We start from the raw sequence: 19,032 nt of genomic DNA, 5'->3' as shown, positions 1-19,032 counted from the left end.
CTCATAAGCATTAGTAAATACATGGAATTTAATATTCAAATATTATAAATCAATTAAAACACTGACTGAGAAGGCTAGAAATTAGCAGTATTTTAGTCATGATACGCAAGACAAACTGAATACTTACTTGATGAGGCAATTACACAATTCTAAAATTTCCATTTAAGTTTAGCATGTAAAAGTAAATTAAAGGTCATGAGAGAAAAACTCCCTTCCTTCATAAACCTTGTTAAAGTCCGGGGTACTATAACACTAGACACACATTTAGTAATTTCTGTAACTTTCCTAAGATGTTTTAGAAATCATAATTTGGCAAGTGTTTTGGATTTTACTATTTTTGTTTACTGTATATTTTAGTCAGGAAAAGCACAGATGAGACAGCTCTCTGTTATTTTGCCTTAGCACATATGCTTTCTTATTACATGAGCTCCCAAAGATACACTAGCGGAAAAGGTCTCAAGATAGAGGCTTCCACAGAACCAGCCACACAGGCAAAGAAACTATTTCCCATTACTTATTTTCACGAATTTACCACAAGGGTCGCATTTGCCAACCTCTGGGATACACATACTTGTGAAAATAAAATCCAACATACAAACAGCCAATGAATGTTAACACCCAATGAATCTGATACAGTTCCTTCAGTGAAACCTCTCTCACTAAGGGCAAGGGTCAGAGTTCAGCCATCACGTGACTTCCTCCTGATGCCTGGCAAAGGGCCTTTCTTGCACAGACTTGGAAAAAAAACAAAACAAAAAAAAAAACACCTTGTTTCTCTCCAAGGCCTAAAACAATCAGCAAAAATTTGAGGAAAGGTAAGAAGCATTCACTTGTGATTTACTTGAGAAAGTATATTTGAGAAGAAAACCATGTTCGGAAGACATTGCTGGCAAAACCTTCTGTTCTTTTAGTTTATGAAAAAAAATGCAAACCACAAAACAGAAGGCACAACTTGAGAAAATATGACTGAGGCTTTCTGAAATCATAGCGGCTGGTTCATTTTTTGAAAATTATTAAGCTCCTCTGCAATTGTGTTTATGTAGTTCTTTGATTGGTAGGTTTTAGGCTAAATGCAATGCCTTTACTATTGAATTGCTATCAAGGTCTAGAAATGTGTCATTGCATGTTTCAATCTTTGCTCTATGAATAGCATATTTCAGGAAAATTATATAGCATCTTCATCTTAAATATTAGATTATGCCTATTCTCTTCATGAGCCATAAAGGAGAACTCAGAAACTGTATTTTTAGCAACTTCTTAATCTAGGTTTTTAGCCTGTTTCTCCTCTTGAGGGTCAGAAAAACAATCTGTGCGAACACTGCGCTTTCTTAAATTAAAAAGAGAGAGACCACCCTCCCTGAAGAGCCTAAATCCTTTAATTGCATCAAAACATCTTAATTATGAAGTCAGAAGTTTAATAAAGGGATGAGAGATTAAGATGGTGAAGACTATGGCATAATTATGTTAAACTCTGATATACATATTTAGCAAAACTTATTATTCCTATTCAAAATTCAAAACTAAATAGAGTCAGACTTCTAGGCCTCTCCCTAGTAGACAAGCAAGAAATGACCTGACGTTTCGCTAGAAAGGAATTAGAAATATAGAGTATAATGTAGATGCTTCAGAATACTGTAAATGCATGCATGCATACACTAAAAAGAAGTTTATATGTAGCTTGGTATTTAGTAGTTGGTACCTTTTCACAGCAACATACCCTCAAAATGCTCTTTTGTTATCTTGCTTTATAAGAACAGAGCATAAGGTTGGCTCAAACCTGAAAACTGAATGTAAGGACATACCAGTAAGTAGCATATAGATTAGCTTAATGGTCCCTATTTTAATATATTGCACATGACCCTAATTTTAACTTGAAAAACTATAAACAAAAATCAAACTTCCTTTTTTTCAGTACTCCCACCAAAAAATCTTTGTGGCAAACAATTTAAAAACACACACACACAAATAAAGCATGTCCTAGAGTAAACAATTTATTGTGTTCCTGATACCTCTTTTTAAAAATCTGTCCATGGAGCAGGAGATCTGTGGCCTAGTTATAAAATTTATTACGATTTAGAAGCATTTAGGCCTTAAAGATAGAATGAGAATCACTTTTTTAAATCCTCACCTGAGGATAGTTTTCCATTGATTTTTAGAAAGAGTGGAAGTGAGAGGGAAAGACAGAAAGAAATATTGATGTGAGAGAAACACGTTGATTGGATGCCCCCATGCACAAGCCCCGACCAGGGCTCAGGCTGGGGAGAAGCCTGCAACTAAGGTGGAATCGAAGCCGGGACCCTTCAGTCCACAGGCCAATACTCTACCCACTGAGCCAAACTGGCTAGGGTCAGAATCACATTTTTCAAAAGGAAATAGAGTAAAAACTCAAAAGATTAATATATATATATATATATATATATATATATATATATATATATATATATGTTTAGCAGAAAAATGTGGTAAATTATATCTGCTTCTCTTTAAACACGACTTCCTTATATTCTTCCTGATACAGGGTTTCAGCATAATATGGTGATTAAAAATATACAAAATATAAACACTGACCAAAGCATAATAATAATAATCATGAATAGTGTCTTTGTGAAACATTTGTGCTTTTTCTGTCCATTAAAATCCAGATTCTAAAAGAGTTGCTGTAGATATGTTTGTTATTAAACCAACTCATTTCCTAATAGCATTAGTATATAATTGCCATGATGCATTCAGTAAGAGGAAGTTGAAGCTTAATTAAAATATATTTCTTTACCAACTGTCAAAAGTGAGTAATGAGATGAACTGAAAACTAATAAACCTCACCATTTTCCAAACACAAATCTATATGCCAAGCATTACTCATATCTCCCTGATTCTCAGTGGAGACAGTCAACTCTGTATTTCCATTGTGATCATAATCAGAAATGCTGATAGGATTTTCAGAGAAAATAAACACATGTTCTAATTTTTACAAACTATTCTCTTTTCTAAATATGGACTGTTTGGGGCAGGAAATAAAAAATTTACATACAACCGTCTCTTATTGCCGGAAAACCGTTCTTAGTCATGATTTTGGAAATGTTACCCTTAATCTAAATTACATGGAATATCTAACAGTCAATAGGCCACGAATATTTCAAAGTACTCAAACTCATTGACATAGGATGTCAAACCTCAAAATAATTATTTTGGCTTCACATTTCTCCTGTTTAGTTTTACTTCTCAATCTACTTGAGATTTTCAAGTCTCTAGCATGCACATCATGTGCTCTGCCTGATCCAGTTAAACACTGCAATTTTAGCATTCTTTGTACAGCTGCTTCTGCAGTCCGGATAATTAGTGTCCATAAAATGAAAATAAACAGTAAAGTTATCTCCCTCCTTCTAATGTTATTTAAGGAAAGTCTGCATAAAATTGCTATGAGAGGATATATACAACACATTTTATTGCAAAGGGTTGAAATAATGCCACATACATTAGAAAACTCTCCATTTTCCAGGGACTAATTATTCAATTTGTTCTTTCAGCCTATTTGTCATGCCTGTTTTATTTTCTATTTTACTAGTCCAAATCTCAGAAATTAAATTGCATGTTATTTTCAACTTTTTAATGACAATGATAATACAGCAGGAGTTTTACTGGGGGACAATATGACCCCCCAATGAAGTTTCTCAGTATTTTCTACAAGAGCACAAACATGTCTTCCCTGAAGATTACCAGCAGGATTCCAGTTATCAGATTCATTGTCTTCTTTTTGTCACTAGTCCTTCTCACTTACTACCTCAAGTCTGTTTCCTGGAAACTTTTCCAAGACTCTAAGACAAAACTCTTATATGCTCTTAAGGTAAAGGGTCAATTTTCTCAAATGCAACACCAAAAAGTCACTTTATAGCAATGATGGTTTTTATTACCTGGCTTCACTAACCTGAATTGAAATAATATAGACTATTTTCGAATATATGCCCTCAATGCATTTGATATGTATCTGACCTGAATCAAGCTCTTTAAAAACAACTATAGAGAAAACATAAAAACAAGTTTCCATGTCTTTGGCTCTCCACCTCCCTGCTAAACCTGCTCTGGCTGTGACTACTCTATTAATATGTCAAGAGAAAAATATATGTATGTGGCAAACAATTAAAAAATGTAAATAAAGCAGGTCCTATAGTGAGCAATTGCATATATACTAGTATACTAGAGGCCTGGTGCACGAAATTCGTGAACAGGGCCAGAAGGGTCCCTCAGCCCAGCCTGCACCCTCTCACAATCTGGGACCCCTTGGGGGATGTCCGACTGCCAGTTTAGGCCAGATCCCTGCAGGCCTAAACCGGCAGTCAGACATCCCTCTTGCAATCTGGGACTACTGGCTCCTAACCACTCACCTTCCTGCCTGCCTCATCTCCACTAACCACTCTGCTGCCTGCTTCATCACTCCTAACCCCTCTGCCTGCCTGCCTGATCACCCCTAACTGCTCGCCTGCATGCTTGATCACCCCTAACCGCCTCTGCCTCAGCCCCTGTCGTCACGGCTTCATCCGGTAGGACGTCTGGAATGACGTCCAGAAGGTCATTCAGCTATCCCATCTAATTAGCATATTACACATTTATTATTATAGATAAACATACACACACTATGTATATGGTTGTTGTTTTTTAAATTTAAACATTTCTATATTCACGAGAGAAACCAAGATCTTGGCATAGGTGAACACCTAAACTTGCTGCCTCGCACAACCATTTCAAAACTACAACTAAAAGACAAAACGGACTTCATCCAGAACCACAGGGAAGGCTGGCTGAGTGGAAATTCTACAAGTAGAAGGAAAGAGAAAAGCACACTGAGACTCAGAGGAGCTGCGGAAGTAAAGGCAGAGGTACGGAGGTGCGTGCACGCGGAGAGGGCTGGCAACTGAGTACGCAGTTGTCTTTTTCAGTCAGGAGGGATACACAAGCTCCCGACTGCTCTGAACTCCAGTTTCGGGCAAGACTCTGGGGACCCAGACTCATGGGAAGAAACTGGACTGTCTGCCATCAGGCAGAACTCGAGGGTAGCTTTCTCTCAGAGGTGCTTGCAGCAATTACCAAGGGACAGTGAGACCCAGGGGCCTCTTAGGGCAGGGCTGATGGGAAGCCATTGCTATTTGCTCCGCCCTAAGACCCGCCCCTCCCAAGCTGTGCACAGAATCTTTTACATATGAATGGCCTAGTCCTGTGAAATATAAAATTACCTAACAAACTGCAGCTGAGTCGGAGAGACCCAGAACACCCAAAAGAAGGCCCAAGGCCCCACAGCAGCTTACATTGCTTCACAGCTGGGCCTCATCTGGGCACCTCCAAAACCCAAACAAAGAAGAGGAATCTGCAGATCTCTCTGTAGCTCCTGCTGGGTGGCCTCAGGCAGAGGCTAAATTAGCTCCTCCTTGGAGATCCAAGAACAAGTGTACCCAGGGGTCAGAGTAGGACAATCCAGATTCAACTCCTCAGATCCATAAGGGACACACTCAGGGGGCAGACTCAGTGAACACCAAAGCCCCACTGAAGCAAGTCTTGTCTCATAAGGGTGTCTCTAGCACAGAAGTTCTCCCATTATAGACACAGCAGATCCTCATAGCCAATTGGCCTGGAGGTCAATTCCTCCTAGTGATACCAACAACAGTCAAAGCTTAACTACAACAAGACTGTGAACACAGCCCACAAAGGGGTGCACCAAGAGTGCCCACCTCAGGTAACTGGGGAGGCTGAGCCACTGGGCCCTATAGGACACCTAGCACACAAAGCCACTCTATCAACAAAGGGAAGCAGCCAAAATGTGGAGACAAAGAAACAGGTCACAAATGAAAGAAATGAAGGAAAGCAAACTACTGGATATAGAGTTCAAAACCACAGTTATAAGGTTTTTCAAGAAGTTTCTAGAAACCGCTGATAAATTTAGTGAGACCCTCGAGGATATGAAAAAGGACCAACTAGAAATTAAGCATACACTGACTGAAATAAAGAATAATATTCAGAGATCCAAAGTAGACTAGAGGATCGCAAGAATCAAGTCAAAGATTTGAAATACAAAGAAGCAAAAAACACCCAACCGGAAAAGCAAAAAGAAAAAAGAATCCAAAAATATGAAGATAGTGTAAGGAGCCTCTGGGACAACTTCAAGCATACCAACATCCGAATTATGGGGGTGCCTAAAGAAGAGAGAGAGCAAGATATTGAAAACCTATTTGAAGAAATAATGACAGAAAACTTCCCCCTCCTGGTGAAAGAAATAGACTTACAAGTCCAGGAGGCACAGAGAACCCCAAACAAAAGGAATCCAAAGAGGACCACACCAAGACACATCATAATTAAAATGCCAAGAGCAAAAGACAAAGAGAGAATCTTAAAAGCAGCAAGAGAAAAACAGTTAGTTACCTACAAGGGAGTACCCATACAACTGTCAGCTGATTTCTCAACAGAAACTATGCAGGCCAGACGGGAGTGGCAAGAAATATTCAAAGTGATGAATAGGAAGAACCTACAACCAAGATTACTCTACCCAGCAAAGCTATCATTCAGAATTGAAGGTCAGATAAAGAGCTTCACAGATAAGAAAAAGCTAAAGGAGTTCATCACTGCCAAACCAGTATTATATGAAATGCTAAAATATATTCTTTAAGAAGAGGAAGAAGAAAAAGGTAAAGATAAAAATTATGAACAACAAATACACATCTATCAACAAGTGAATCTAAAAATTAAGTGAATAAAAAATCTGATGAACAGAATAAACTGGTGAATATAATAGAATCAGGGGCATAGAAAGGGAGTGGACTGACAATCCTTGGAGGGAAAAGGGTGTGGGGGGGTGCGGGAAGAGACTGGACAAAAATCGTACACCTATGGATGAGGACAGTGGGGGGTGGTGGTAAGGAAATGGGGTGAGGTGGGAACCGGGTGGAGGGGAGCTATGGGGGGAAAAAGAGGAACAACTGTTACAATCTGAAGAATAAAGATTTATTAAAAAATAAAATAAATAAATTTAAACATGTCTAGCCCTATTTTGGTTATAAACCCCTTAATTTGCATGGGTACAAATAAATACAATTTTTAGTCTGCAATATTAGCACTCTGGTATTACTGTGGTAGGCAGCATTCAATATGGCTCCAAGTGGTCACCAGCTGCTGGTATCCAGGCCTGTGTAATTGCCTCCCTTGAAACTGGGTGGAACCTAGTACTTTGCTTCGGATGAACAGAATGTAATAAGGATGACAGGGGTGTCACCTGGTGATTATGTTACAGAAGACTGTGACCTCCATTTTAGTTCTCTCTTTTGCTGGGACTGATGTGAATGCTCTAAGGACCGGCCCCGATGGCAAGGAATACAGGCAGGACCCCATCCACAAGCTTGTGGAGAACTGAGGCCTCGTGAAATAGCCCAGAGGAACTGAGTCCTTCCAATCCACCTAAGTGAGCTAAGAAAGCACATCGTTCCTAGTGGATCCTAGAGATGACCATACCCTTGAGAACTGCCCAGAGCCAGAGAACCCACAGAGACTGGGAGATAATCATGTTTTTAAGCCACCAAGTTTTGGAGTAATTTGTTATGCAATAATAGCTAACAAATACACTGTTCAAAGGAATTAGTTCATTAAGAAATTTCCATGGCATTTTCATTCATAAAAGTTGATTCTTTTACTTTAAAAAAATTAAGGGGAGATCTGTAGCAGAGGTTTGTATCTAATATCCCATGTCATTTAGATGTATCTAAGTATAATAGCTAACTGCCACCCTCTCTAGTAGGTCTTCCAAGTAAGCTAACCAAACTCCATAAGGCAGTTTTGTTTCTCAAACTTACTCAGTTTTCAAAAGGCATTATGTTTTATGACCTTCACATTTCCCCAAAGAATGACTAAGTCTAACAATAAAAGCCAAAACAATATTGAAAGTGAAAAATATTTAGTCTCGTAAACAATCCCACATCAAAAGAGCGTGATTACTCTGCACAGGGTATTATGGGTTTCTGTAAACAGATTTGGTGCTGCCTGTTTGGTGTGCATGCTCTGTGAGTCAGTGCAATGGAAAGTACTGTGTGTTTAGTAAATAATCCCCAATTGAATTCCAAGTAATTGCTCAATGTAGGAAGTAGAGTTTTAAGTCTAGCTACCCCAAGATTATTTTTTTTTTTAAATATGTGTTCTGCTACTTGACAACATATGCCTATTTGTTCTGCAAAGGATCACATACTTGCAGGATAGCTCATGTCTAGAAGACACAAAGCAAATGGACTGCATATGAGAGGAAACTATTGGTGCTAATTGTATTCTACAAATGCAGGTCTTTTGGCACAAAGGTATCCTAGAGTAGGGTAATTACAAAGAGATTCATAGTCAAGGGTGTTTTCTGAGTATCCTTACAGTACATACTTCAAAACCCAGACAATCGAGGACAACAGTATTTAAATCATCAAATAGAGAGATCTCATTTATACTTTGTGACAGATGAATTCACACAGCTTTATCTAATTGAATGTTGTTACCAAAAAAAGCTTCATTTCATTGTCCCATGTCCTATTTTGGAGTTGTATAGAAGGATTTTTATAAATCTTTTATAAATAGTTATTTTTTTAAAGTACAGAGCTGTTTTGGCAATGTTCTCCCTTTTTTGTATGCCTCCTGGTACTACAGTTGTAGGAGCAGAAGTAAACGTGGCATTCAGGAGCAGGGAGAGGTAACAGAGCTCCTCTGGTTTATCCCCTGACCTCTTCAGGGCTTGGTTCTCGTAGTTCCGCTGATTGGTGCACCCTTTCCAATAACCCCTTCTTGTGAAAACACTCATTGAACCAAACATGGTTTGCGAAAGTGCTATATCCCACTATATCCAACCCAGTGGAATGACAATTCAAAGGAGAAGGAAGGGGAAGAGGGAAAGGGATAGACAACAGTGGTGCACACTCCCTGCCATGCTAACGTTTCTTTTCTCTAACCTTTCTCTGATGGACACAATTCCTAGTCATGGACTGACTGTTCGTGTCCCCAACCCCCCGCCCCAATTCATTTGTTGAAATTCTAACCCTCAATGGGATGGTAGCAGAAAGTGCGGCCTTAGGTTGGTGATTAGGTCATGAAAGTGGAGCCCTCACAAATAGGATCAGTGTTTCAATGAAGAGAGACCCCAACCAGGCCTCACCCTATCCCCACCCTGTGAGGATAAAATGAGAAAATGGGGTTCTGCCACCAGCAAGAGAGTCTTCACCACGCCAGCCCCTGACCTCAGCCTCCAGCCTCCAGAACTGTGAGAAGGAAATGTCTGTTGTTTATGAGCCACCCAGTCTCTAGTATGATGTTACAGCAGCAGAACAAAGACATCGCCCTTGTTGTCTTCTACTTTGAGGTGTCGGGGGAGGGGGGAGGGGAGAGGAACAATTCCCTCTGTGAACTATAATAAAAGATTTGAACTCTAATGAATAATGTATAAATAAAATAAGGAAATAACAGTATAGTAAGTTTTATGGTCACATATGAAGAGAAAAGAAAACCCAGGCTCAGCTCCAGAATTTCCCGTGGCTGAGAGAGACGGTGGACGGTGTCACCTGGTACAGCCTGCACACCTCCTGTGTCTTCACCTTCTCATTCAACAGAGACTTTATATAGTTCTGACTTCTGCATTTCACATGAAAAACTGGAGGCCTAGAAAACGTGTACCACTTTATCAAGATCATAGAGCTAGCTTTTCAATCACAAGGGAAGACAATGATTCAGTGCAATAAATAAGAAGTTATAATAATTTGGGGAAGCTCTTTAACCATGAACCTGTTCTCTTTTATCTCTAAAGCCCTGAGCATGTAAAATGCACAAGTTACATAGAAAACTGCTATATGACTTTCTAAATTTTATAGACTTTATACATTTTATTATCATAAAAGTTCATATGCAAATTTGTTTTTCAAAATGTATACAGTCCAGGAAAAAAAGGCATCATAAAAATATTTTAGAATTCAATTAAATTAGTACTGTGAACTGAAGGTATGGGCTTGAATAGTTCATTCCAGAAATACCAAATTTCTATAAGTTCACTGCTATATGATCAAACATGGATTTTCAAATAATTAGAACATGTGCCCCAAACCCATAATTTTATATCTTGGACCTCAACGATGACTTGCCTAACAAAGATAAAATAATAGGATGAATGAAGAGTAATATTTTATGTGTAGAAATATTAAAAAGGAACTATATATGGATTAAACTATAAGATCTGGTTTTAATACTATTCATAGTTGTGTCTGTATGGTTATTTCAGAAAGGAGGATAATACCTGATTTAAATCCATTTAACAAATTGTCAAGGTAAACTTTATGCTGCATTTTTTGTCTAGAGCATAAATTTCTATTATTTTCTGATTTATTAACAATTTGAGTAACTGAGCACTGAACAACAGAGTCAGAAAACTTTATACTATATATATAAATGGTCAAGCCAGCCATTTGATCCTTAAGTCTAAGATACCCACAAAGAACTTATTTTAAACTTTTAATTTTTTGAGTCACTAGAATATATTAAACTGAGTTTTAGGGAAAAGGTTATTTAGTGCTTTATTATACTGATATGGCTAAGGAACTAGCATATTCAATAAATTAACAAGTAATATCTTTATGATTAGAAAAATGCATATATATGGAGCATAACTAGAGTTAAGCAAAGCATTTGTTAGTTTCTTGTGTCAGTAGAGAAAATATAAAGAAATTGAGTTGAAATAGTAAGCAATTAGATGCATTTGTCAGTTATTGAATTATCAAAGAATCATCATTAACTGATCACAAACATTATAGTAGAACATTTAGAGGTACTAAAAAAATGAATCTATTTTAGCCTTTTCCAAATGAATGTTTCCCTAAAGGTGTTCACAAATACAGACATCTAATTTGTAAATTATATGAAGAAATAAACTATAGCTAATTAATCATATACTATATTTCACACCAAGAAAAGGTAGTAAGACTGAAATACTAGAAAAAAACTAAGTTTAAATTCACCAAACACAGAAAGTCTTATTATACATGTGTGTGTGTAAAAGAATTCTACACAAACAAAAGCTTAACAGCATCATGTGTTTAAATAATAGACTTACATAATTCTATTTAACTATAAACATCATATACATCAACACAGTGAAAGTGCAGCCAAAAAATCAAGTCCATCTACATTATCAGAAAAATCATGTCATAACAAGGCAGGTCTTCTTTAAGCCAGAAAGACCATATGTGTAGCACAGATATTGAAGTCAATTCACTATATTCTCTCTTCCAAGAAGGGAGTATCATTAACTGAAAACCTATCCAAAGAAGCACTTGATGTTATGCCTTATGAAAAGTGGCTAAAAATCTAGAAAAGCTTCATTAATCAGAGACTTAAAAGAACACACAGTAACTATGTAAACAACTTAATGGTTACCACAGAGATGGATTAGATTCAGGGAAAAGTCTAATGTAGGGACACTACAAGAAGTTGTATCTTACACCACCATGGAAAGAACAAACCAACACTCTTTTCACTAAACAGTAAACAGAAGATTCACCCTATATCTTTTCATATCCTTAGTGTTAAATGAATGCCTGTTAAGTAAGCACTCAATATTAGAGATACTGATATAACTAAATGGAAAAATTAGTATAACTAAATGGAAGTATACTAGTAAAAAGAGTGTGGCTGGAGGTAGAGGTTTCTTTACATAGGGCATATACGTGGGGAGTGTTTCCCAAAGTTTGTTTTATGGAACATTAATCCCATGAATTATCCACAGTTAAAGGGTTACAGGAGAACATGGAAAATGGCATACCCCTTGTCCCCAATTTGAATAGATCAGTGGTCGGCAAACTGCGGCTCGCGAGTCACATGCGGCTCTTTGGCCCCTTGAGTGTGGCTCTTCCACAAAATACCACATGCGGACACACACGTTCAGTGTGATTAAAACTTCGTGGCCCATGCGCAGAAGTCGGTTTTCAGCTCTCAAAAGAAATTTCAATCGTTGTACTGTTGATATTGGGCTCTGTTGACTAATGAGTTTGCCGACAACTTGAATAGATGAATCACTCATTTGTATGTAATGAATTTGTGAGAAGGCCTTCATTAAAGAAGTCTGTTTAACTCTATTCCTTGATGCTTCCCATTTTTTTAACCATAGCCCCTTTTTAATGGCATAGCTACTAAACATCAGGGGATCTTTAGCAAATACTATTTAAGGTGGAATTATGCACAGGACAGCTTATTGGGCTAATAAGAGTCAACTCACACCTGGATCTTTGAGGACAAACATATATTAAACTTTCTCACATATCTGAAACATCTTCATTATTGTTCTTTTAAGAAGGGGTAAGCTGCATCTAAGTATGCTATCTTTGCTTCCTAAAATTATGAGACGCATATATCTTTTTTTAAATGACAGCAATATGGTTTATTCAGCTGTGCTTTAGTACAGGCATAGGGGCTTGCCCATGGTGCTCTTGATGTATAAGGCCAGATGTTCTGCCAGTTCTTTTTTAGCAAAGACACCAGGAAATTGACAGCTATGAGGATGTTGTACACAAGCTCATCATCTGTCATCTTCACATGGCCAACAGCCACTGGCAGACAAAGCAACCTCTTCATCTGGAACTTGATCATAGATTTCACTTCGTGGACTTTGGCCACCATGTCCTCACTGGGGGTCAACAGGAAGGGAACGTGCCAGCCTTATTCAGGCCTGGGCCCGGGATTACTGGGATCTGCTTGATGAGAGACTCTGAAGCCAAAAAGGCATCATACTTCTTGGCCAGCTTCTTGGCCAGTTTCTTATTCTTGTTGAGTTTCTTCAGCACCTGGGTGTCCATGGGAGGTTATTCACAGCTTTGGCCTCATCACAGTGCTGCTGGTCCCCAGAACAATATGGAGAACTTGAGGCTGGAGTGGATTTAAGCCTGACAGTGCCCGAGAAGTGTTTGTCCTTCTGAGGGTCATATTTCTTCAAGCTGATCTGCAGCTCCACTGTCTCCAAAAACTTCTGGTGCTTGCGCTGGTTCCCATGCAGAACTTCACGCATCGCCTCCTTCAGAGTGTCCTGGGAGACTTTGCTGCTCATGGCTCCTCAAGTGGCAAAAAACAGAAAAGACAAAGGCATATCTTGAAGTCCTTGCAGGATCACCTTCTCCCCACTTTTGGACGCTTAGCAGAGAGCTGGCTTAGCAGATCCAACTTTGCTCAAAACAATGAAGCAGATACCAAGCAGTAGATAGCAAAGGTTCCTCCTTTCCATCAAGGCCACCTCTCCAAACAGGTAGCCTTCACAGGTACAGAGTCACATATATACTCACCTGACTCCATTCCACAAATGTGGGAACATGCCAGGGGTGGGAAAATGAATAGTTTTATTGCAAATAAAAATTCTACAAGGATTACTAGGTTTAGCAAATAAAAACACAAGATGTCCAGTTATATTTAAATTGCAGAGTAACAACAAAGAATTTTTAGTGCAAGTACGTTCTATATAATATTTGGATATATATATATATATATATATATATATATATATATATATATATCCAGCTACCAGAACAGCAGAATGGTTGGACACTGCAGTGGCCAACCGGCCCGATCCAGGCCCCAAACACCACCCCCCCACCTCCCGCAGCCCCTCCCCCCAGCTGGCCCACCCCCGATCTGCCTCCCTCACCCCCATCAGGGGCAGGGCCGGCCGGCCAACCTCCTGCATCTTCTCCCCCCCACCTGCCCAACCTCGATGGCCCCCATCGGGGCAGGCCCACCAGACCCCAACCATGCACAAATTCATGCACCGGGCCTCTAGTAGTTATACTAAAATTTATAGACTGTCTGAAATTCAAATTCAACTGGGAATGCTATAGTTATCTGGCAACCATACTCACCACTGGAATGCCAGCTATAATGCATCATGGTCCCTTTTGCTTAGCCTAAGTCATAGAATGAAGGAAATCGCAGGGATTGTGTGTACCCTACCATTTCTCAGCTTTTGAGATTTCCCTCAGTGAACTCTATTTTATGTCTGTATAGTGTGGCACAGGTGTACATCTATGACCCTTGGAGGGCACAAAAGAAGGAATTGATTTATTTTTACCACTGTAACAATCTACAGTACAATCAAAGACAATCTAATGAACAGAAAATATCCCTGAACTCTGACAGTTATATGTCCCTGGACAAGTTCATGTATCCCCTAGGCTTTGGTTGTCCTAACTCCAATAGCTCCTACAGCACTCACAGTTTACAGGTCCATGATTCTAAGCAAAGTTTGCCTTGTTCTTGATGACTAACCGGAGGTCATGATTTCATATTTTGGAAGCAGAGGAAACAAACTCAAATGTAAAAGAAAACCGAGGGACTCACTAAAAGATAATCCTTATATTTATGAAAATTCTCTTGCTTCAAAAGAAATGTTACCTTCAGGCTAAAAAGGCACCTTAAATATTTCAGCAACAATAGCTGTTATTCATCATCCATATAACTTTAAATACCTGTCATTTCCTGGACAGTCAGTACCAAATAATTTTTACTTCAAACCATTATAAGAGCAGTTGACTATTTCATTTCTTTGACTACTGTGTGGTACTTCTAAGAAACTCTAGAGCATTCTTCAAATTCCATGAAAGGTATCTATGTAAACGGAAAAATCCACCTTCTCTAATAGGTTCTCCAAATAGTTTGATTTATATAACATTTCTCTGCACAAAGAACTTATAATGCTAATTTCTTTTACCTTCTCCTTAACTAACTTGCTGCTATTAAAAGACAGTGATGACAAGAGTTTTCTGTAATTAAATAGCATGTCCTCTTGTAATCTGAATGCCAAGCACTGCTTTCAAGTGATTAAAAACATGTTCACCAACATCTTCAGCTTAACATAAAATAAATGATTCCAAATCATACAAATGACTAAGAATTATGACATTAGGGTTACCAATTAAATTTAAAAAGTCCAGTTAAATATGGATTGCAAATTTCAAATTCCAAATTTGGAATATACTTAAAATTATTTATCTGAAATTCAAATTTAACTGGGCATTCTGTATTTTTATTTGCATGTCTGGCAATTCTATGTGGGCCACCTAGTGTAAGACATTTGCTAATTTTCATGTTTTCTTTTTCCTAATCAAAACACTTGTTTTGATTTTTCCCCTCGAATAGAGATAAGTAATTTTCCAGCCAATATTTTCCTTATTAACACATCTCTTTGCTTTTAACAAAGTCAGGTTCTCACTACTAAATCTGTAGTCTATAGGACATACAATCTGAAGAGAACAACATTTTACCTACCTGTGGGTAATATATGAGAAGTCCACATAGTAAAATATTTCTTTCTTTCATTTCCTTTGCTAGTTCCCTAATCTGCATTAGGTTTTCCATTTTATGATCAAAATGTACTGATTTATAATCAAGAAAATGCACCTGCAAAATAATATAAAAGTCAATAATTAGAATACATTTTATTCACTTTTCTTTGAACATGTAACATTAAAGAAACTAAAATTATACTATTATAATTATTTTTATCAATTTGTGTTAATTTGTAGTTAAGCATTCTAAGCCATAAATATTTAGTATGATCAATGAATAATCTTTTATAAATACAGATGCAGTAAACACTCATAGAGAATAAAATGCTAAAAAACATAAAGTGCTAATATAATATAATGTATAAAAATATGATTATACCAATTCACTCAACTTAAATCATAATTTGTAATTTGAAACTAGGCAGGAGGTAAATATTTATAAATACTAGTATATGTTAAATGAACAATATCAATAAAATTTAAGCATGCTTACTTAAGCACATGAAGTTCTTTAGAAGAATCCAATTCAAAGTAATTAATTGGATATCTATCAAATAATTAACTATTTCTTAAATTTAAAAGAAACTTACACAGAATTATTTTTAGCAGTGTTAAAATAATGTTTTCTTGAAATTATTCCAACAACTTTTTTAAACATTACTTTTAATTTAAAATTTAAGGACAGGGTGATCTTTCATCATTTCTCTAAATTATTGTGGTTTTACAGTACTATTTTTCTTTTATGGAATAGAAAAGACATGCAGCCTTAAAATAAATAATTTAAAATGCAAATGCACATATAGAATGAACATTCAGTAATATGTATATTCTTTCACAATACCAAATTATAAAAACTTTCAAGAATTGCAATTTGTTCATTTATGTACATTTATTAACTAGAAGAATTTTAAAGTATACTCCACCCTCTCTCCTACTAGTCCCTTCCCTTTGTCTCTGCTCATTTATATGAATATACACTGTTTTAGAAAAATGAAACAACAAAACATCTTATCATGCTCTTTCTGTAACACAGAGAATAATTTTTTAGCAATGATAAACATACAAATGATTGAATTATAAAAACACAATTTCCAAATCCATAAACATAAACATAGAAGGATGTTTTACAAAATTTCTCTGAGAAACTAATATATCAATCAAACAAAACTGAATGGTATAAAGCTGTGGTTCTCAACCTTTCTAATGCCGCGACCCTTTAATACAGTTCCTCATGTTGTGGTGACCCCCAACCATAAAATTATTTTCGTTGCTACTTCAGCGGCCCACAGGTTGAGAACCGCTGCTGTAGAGCCTAAGACCATCTTGGAAAACACAGATATTTACATTACAATTCATTAACAGTAGCAAAATTACAGTGATGAAGTAGCAACGAAAATAATTTTATGGTTGGGGGTCACCACAACATGAGGAACTGTATTAAAGGGTCGCGGCATTAGAAAGGTTGAGAACCACTGGTATAAAGGCTTTTTGCATCCAGTGCAGCAACTGAGTGGAGGGTTTTTTACGTTTCCTCCCAAGGTTTAAATTCTATTGCTGTTTTTCTGGCTGTTCTTATCTAGGAAAAGCTGCATATGAGCTGATGCCACTTCCACATTATATGGACCTAACTTCTTTCTTTATCAATCACATATAAATGAATTTTTCTTACTAAGATTTGTGCTGTAGCGAAAACATATAGGTTGAACTGAAGGACATGGTACCGTGTTTTTTTGACATTTTTTTTAAGGAATTTTTATTGATTGTTAGAGAGGAAGGAAGAGAGAGAGAGTGAAAAAAACAAACAAACATCGATATGAGAGGGAAACGTCCACTGGCTGCTTCTTGCATGCTCCCAACTGGGGATGGAGCTGGAAACCTGGCATGTGCCCTGATAGGGAATCGAGCCCACAACCCTTCAGTGCAGGGCACAACACTCCAACCAACTGAGCCACACCAGACAGGGTACTGTACCATAGTTTTTAAAAGTTGTCACAAAATCATGAGATATCTAAACAGAGACTGGAAGACTTTCACTCCAGCTATAGATGGTAAGAAACAACAAACACTAGCTCCTTGGAAAGAAAAAATGTAACAACACTTTTTTAAAAATCAGTAGGCCAATGCTGTTCACCACACAGTCCATGAATTCCATTAAGGAAATGGTGCATGAAAGTGAGTTCCAGGCAAGCTATTTATGCATCTACAAACTGCCTATGTTATCCCATCAAGCCAAGAATGTACTTATATTATAGGGAAACTCAAGACATGAAGTAGTAGGACATAGAAGATTAATGCAGATCCTATACTTGAGTAATTACTATATGCCGAACATTGTGCTAGTTGACATAATTAAGTTTTAAAGAAACAGATATGGATATTGACTTATAAAATGTATAATCAGGTTGAAGAAGTAGGATGCATCTCCAAGTTCTCTTTTGCCAGAAGAGGAGGCCTAATGACATGAGAAGCATAAGATAATTTCCAGCAGGTGTACTTCCTACTACCAAAACCATGAAACCTGAGCATATACTTTTCATTGCACTACTAACTTTGAACCTCTAAAACATAGCAGCTACTTATCAGTTCCAGGAAAACTTCCAGTTGATACAACACAATCAATTTTAATTTTAAAAACCGGGCAGGTTTATAGGACTACAGCAGAGGGTTGCGAAATGATCATAATAACTCAAGAGAAATGTAAATGTTTTTGCCTTAATAAAACAAACTTACAGCTGGACAGGCTTACATCCATTGAAATAGAGCAAAACATTTCATTGGGTTGAGATCTTTGATCTCTTTCTGCACTATTCACTAATTGGCTACATGTAAATTACTGTAAAAACAATTGTTCCCATTTAGTATGCCATTCCTAACAGTCCTTTTTCATGCATACATAAATAAAGATAAGGATCTCTTCCTATCCCCCTCCCAAATGTGTATTTTTTTTTAAAGGTAGCAAATTCACTCCTATAAACTAGTAAATTGCTTAAACATAGAACATGTGGGTAGCTTCATAGCTTTGTGGGTGGGCCAGGTTTCCACTCACAAAGTTTGGAAAAGGATTCTGTGGGCCTCCTCTATCTTCCACATTCAGTTGTACACATGCTTTCTATTTCTAGCAACCATTTAGTATGTCCCTGGTCCCAGAGGAATTCCCACTGGTTTTTTATACTTTAAAATTTGATTTTTTTTCTCTTGTCTCTGAGAACAGGTACATCAAATAAAGATAATAATTAACATCACATACAATATTCTTTAAAACATTAGGAATGTTCCATCACCCCACATGTAATACTTCTCTCATTCCAGAGTCCATGTTCACGTGAAGGCCTGAGAATGGGGTCAGGATTCTCCATTAGGAGGAAAAAGAGACTCTGTTTATTTGACAAAGAAGAAAGTAAATTTGTGAGCCATAAATGTGTATTCAAATAATGCACTGTTTAATGCCCACCAAAGTGGAAGGACAGTCAAAATTAAAGTCCTGGTAATTATCAAATAATTGAATTAGAATGAATCAGTAGATAGAACAGAAGTTCTCTGAATCCACACAATAGATACTGCAAAATTATCTACATATGTGTACTGAAAAGTAAATTGTATGAATTGGGCCCAACATCTTCAAAACGGCCGTTTTCAAAAGAAATAGGAGGGAAATCTAATAACCGATGAAACTGGCCAATACTAAGCAGATCAAAGAGTTCATCTTAAGGATTAGAAAACA

The 19,032-nt window shown here is 37.3% G+C and overlaps 1 protein-coding gene and 1 pseudogene across 2 annotated transcripts in view; both read right to left on the bottom strand.

Moving 5' to 3' along the window:
- Window positions 1-19,032, bottom strand: part of CRPPA (CDP-L-ribitol pyrophosphorylase A) — a 166,897-nt gene that overhangs the window by 61,249 nt on the left and 86,616 nt on the right. Inside the window, exon 9 of the mRNA XM_079785598.1 lies at window positions 15,292-15,423. Within this exon, the coding sequence (XP_079641724.1) occupies window positions 15,292-15,423 (132 nt within the window). The remainder of the gene's footprint in view (window positions 1-15,291; window positions 15,424-19,032) is intronic.
- LOC307107985 (large ribosomal subunit protein uL1-like) lies at window positions 11,158-12,984 on the bottom strand (annotated as a pseudogene). Its single transcript has one exon. The product of its transcript is annotated as a large ribosomal subunit protein uL1-like (transcript).

This window comes from Cnephaeus nilssonii, assembly GCF_951640355.1.
Source record: "Cnephaeus nilssonii genome assembly, chromosome: 12".
In the NCBI taxonomy this organism is placed as follows: domain Eukaryota; kingdom Metazoa; phylum Chordata; class Mammalia; order Chiroptera; family Vespertilionidae; genus Cnephaeus; species Cnephaeus nilssonii.
The sequence above is the reverse complement of the archived record's forward strand: the minus strand, read 5'-3'. Positions and strand labels throughout refer to the sequence as shown.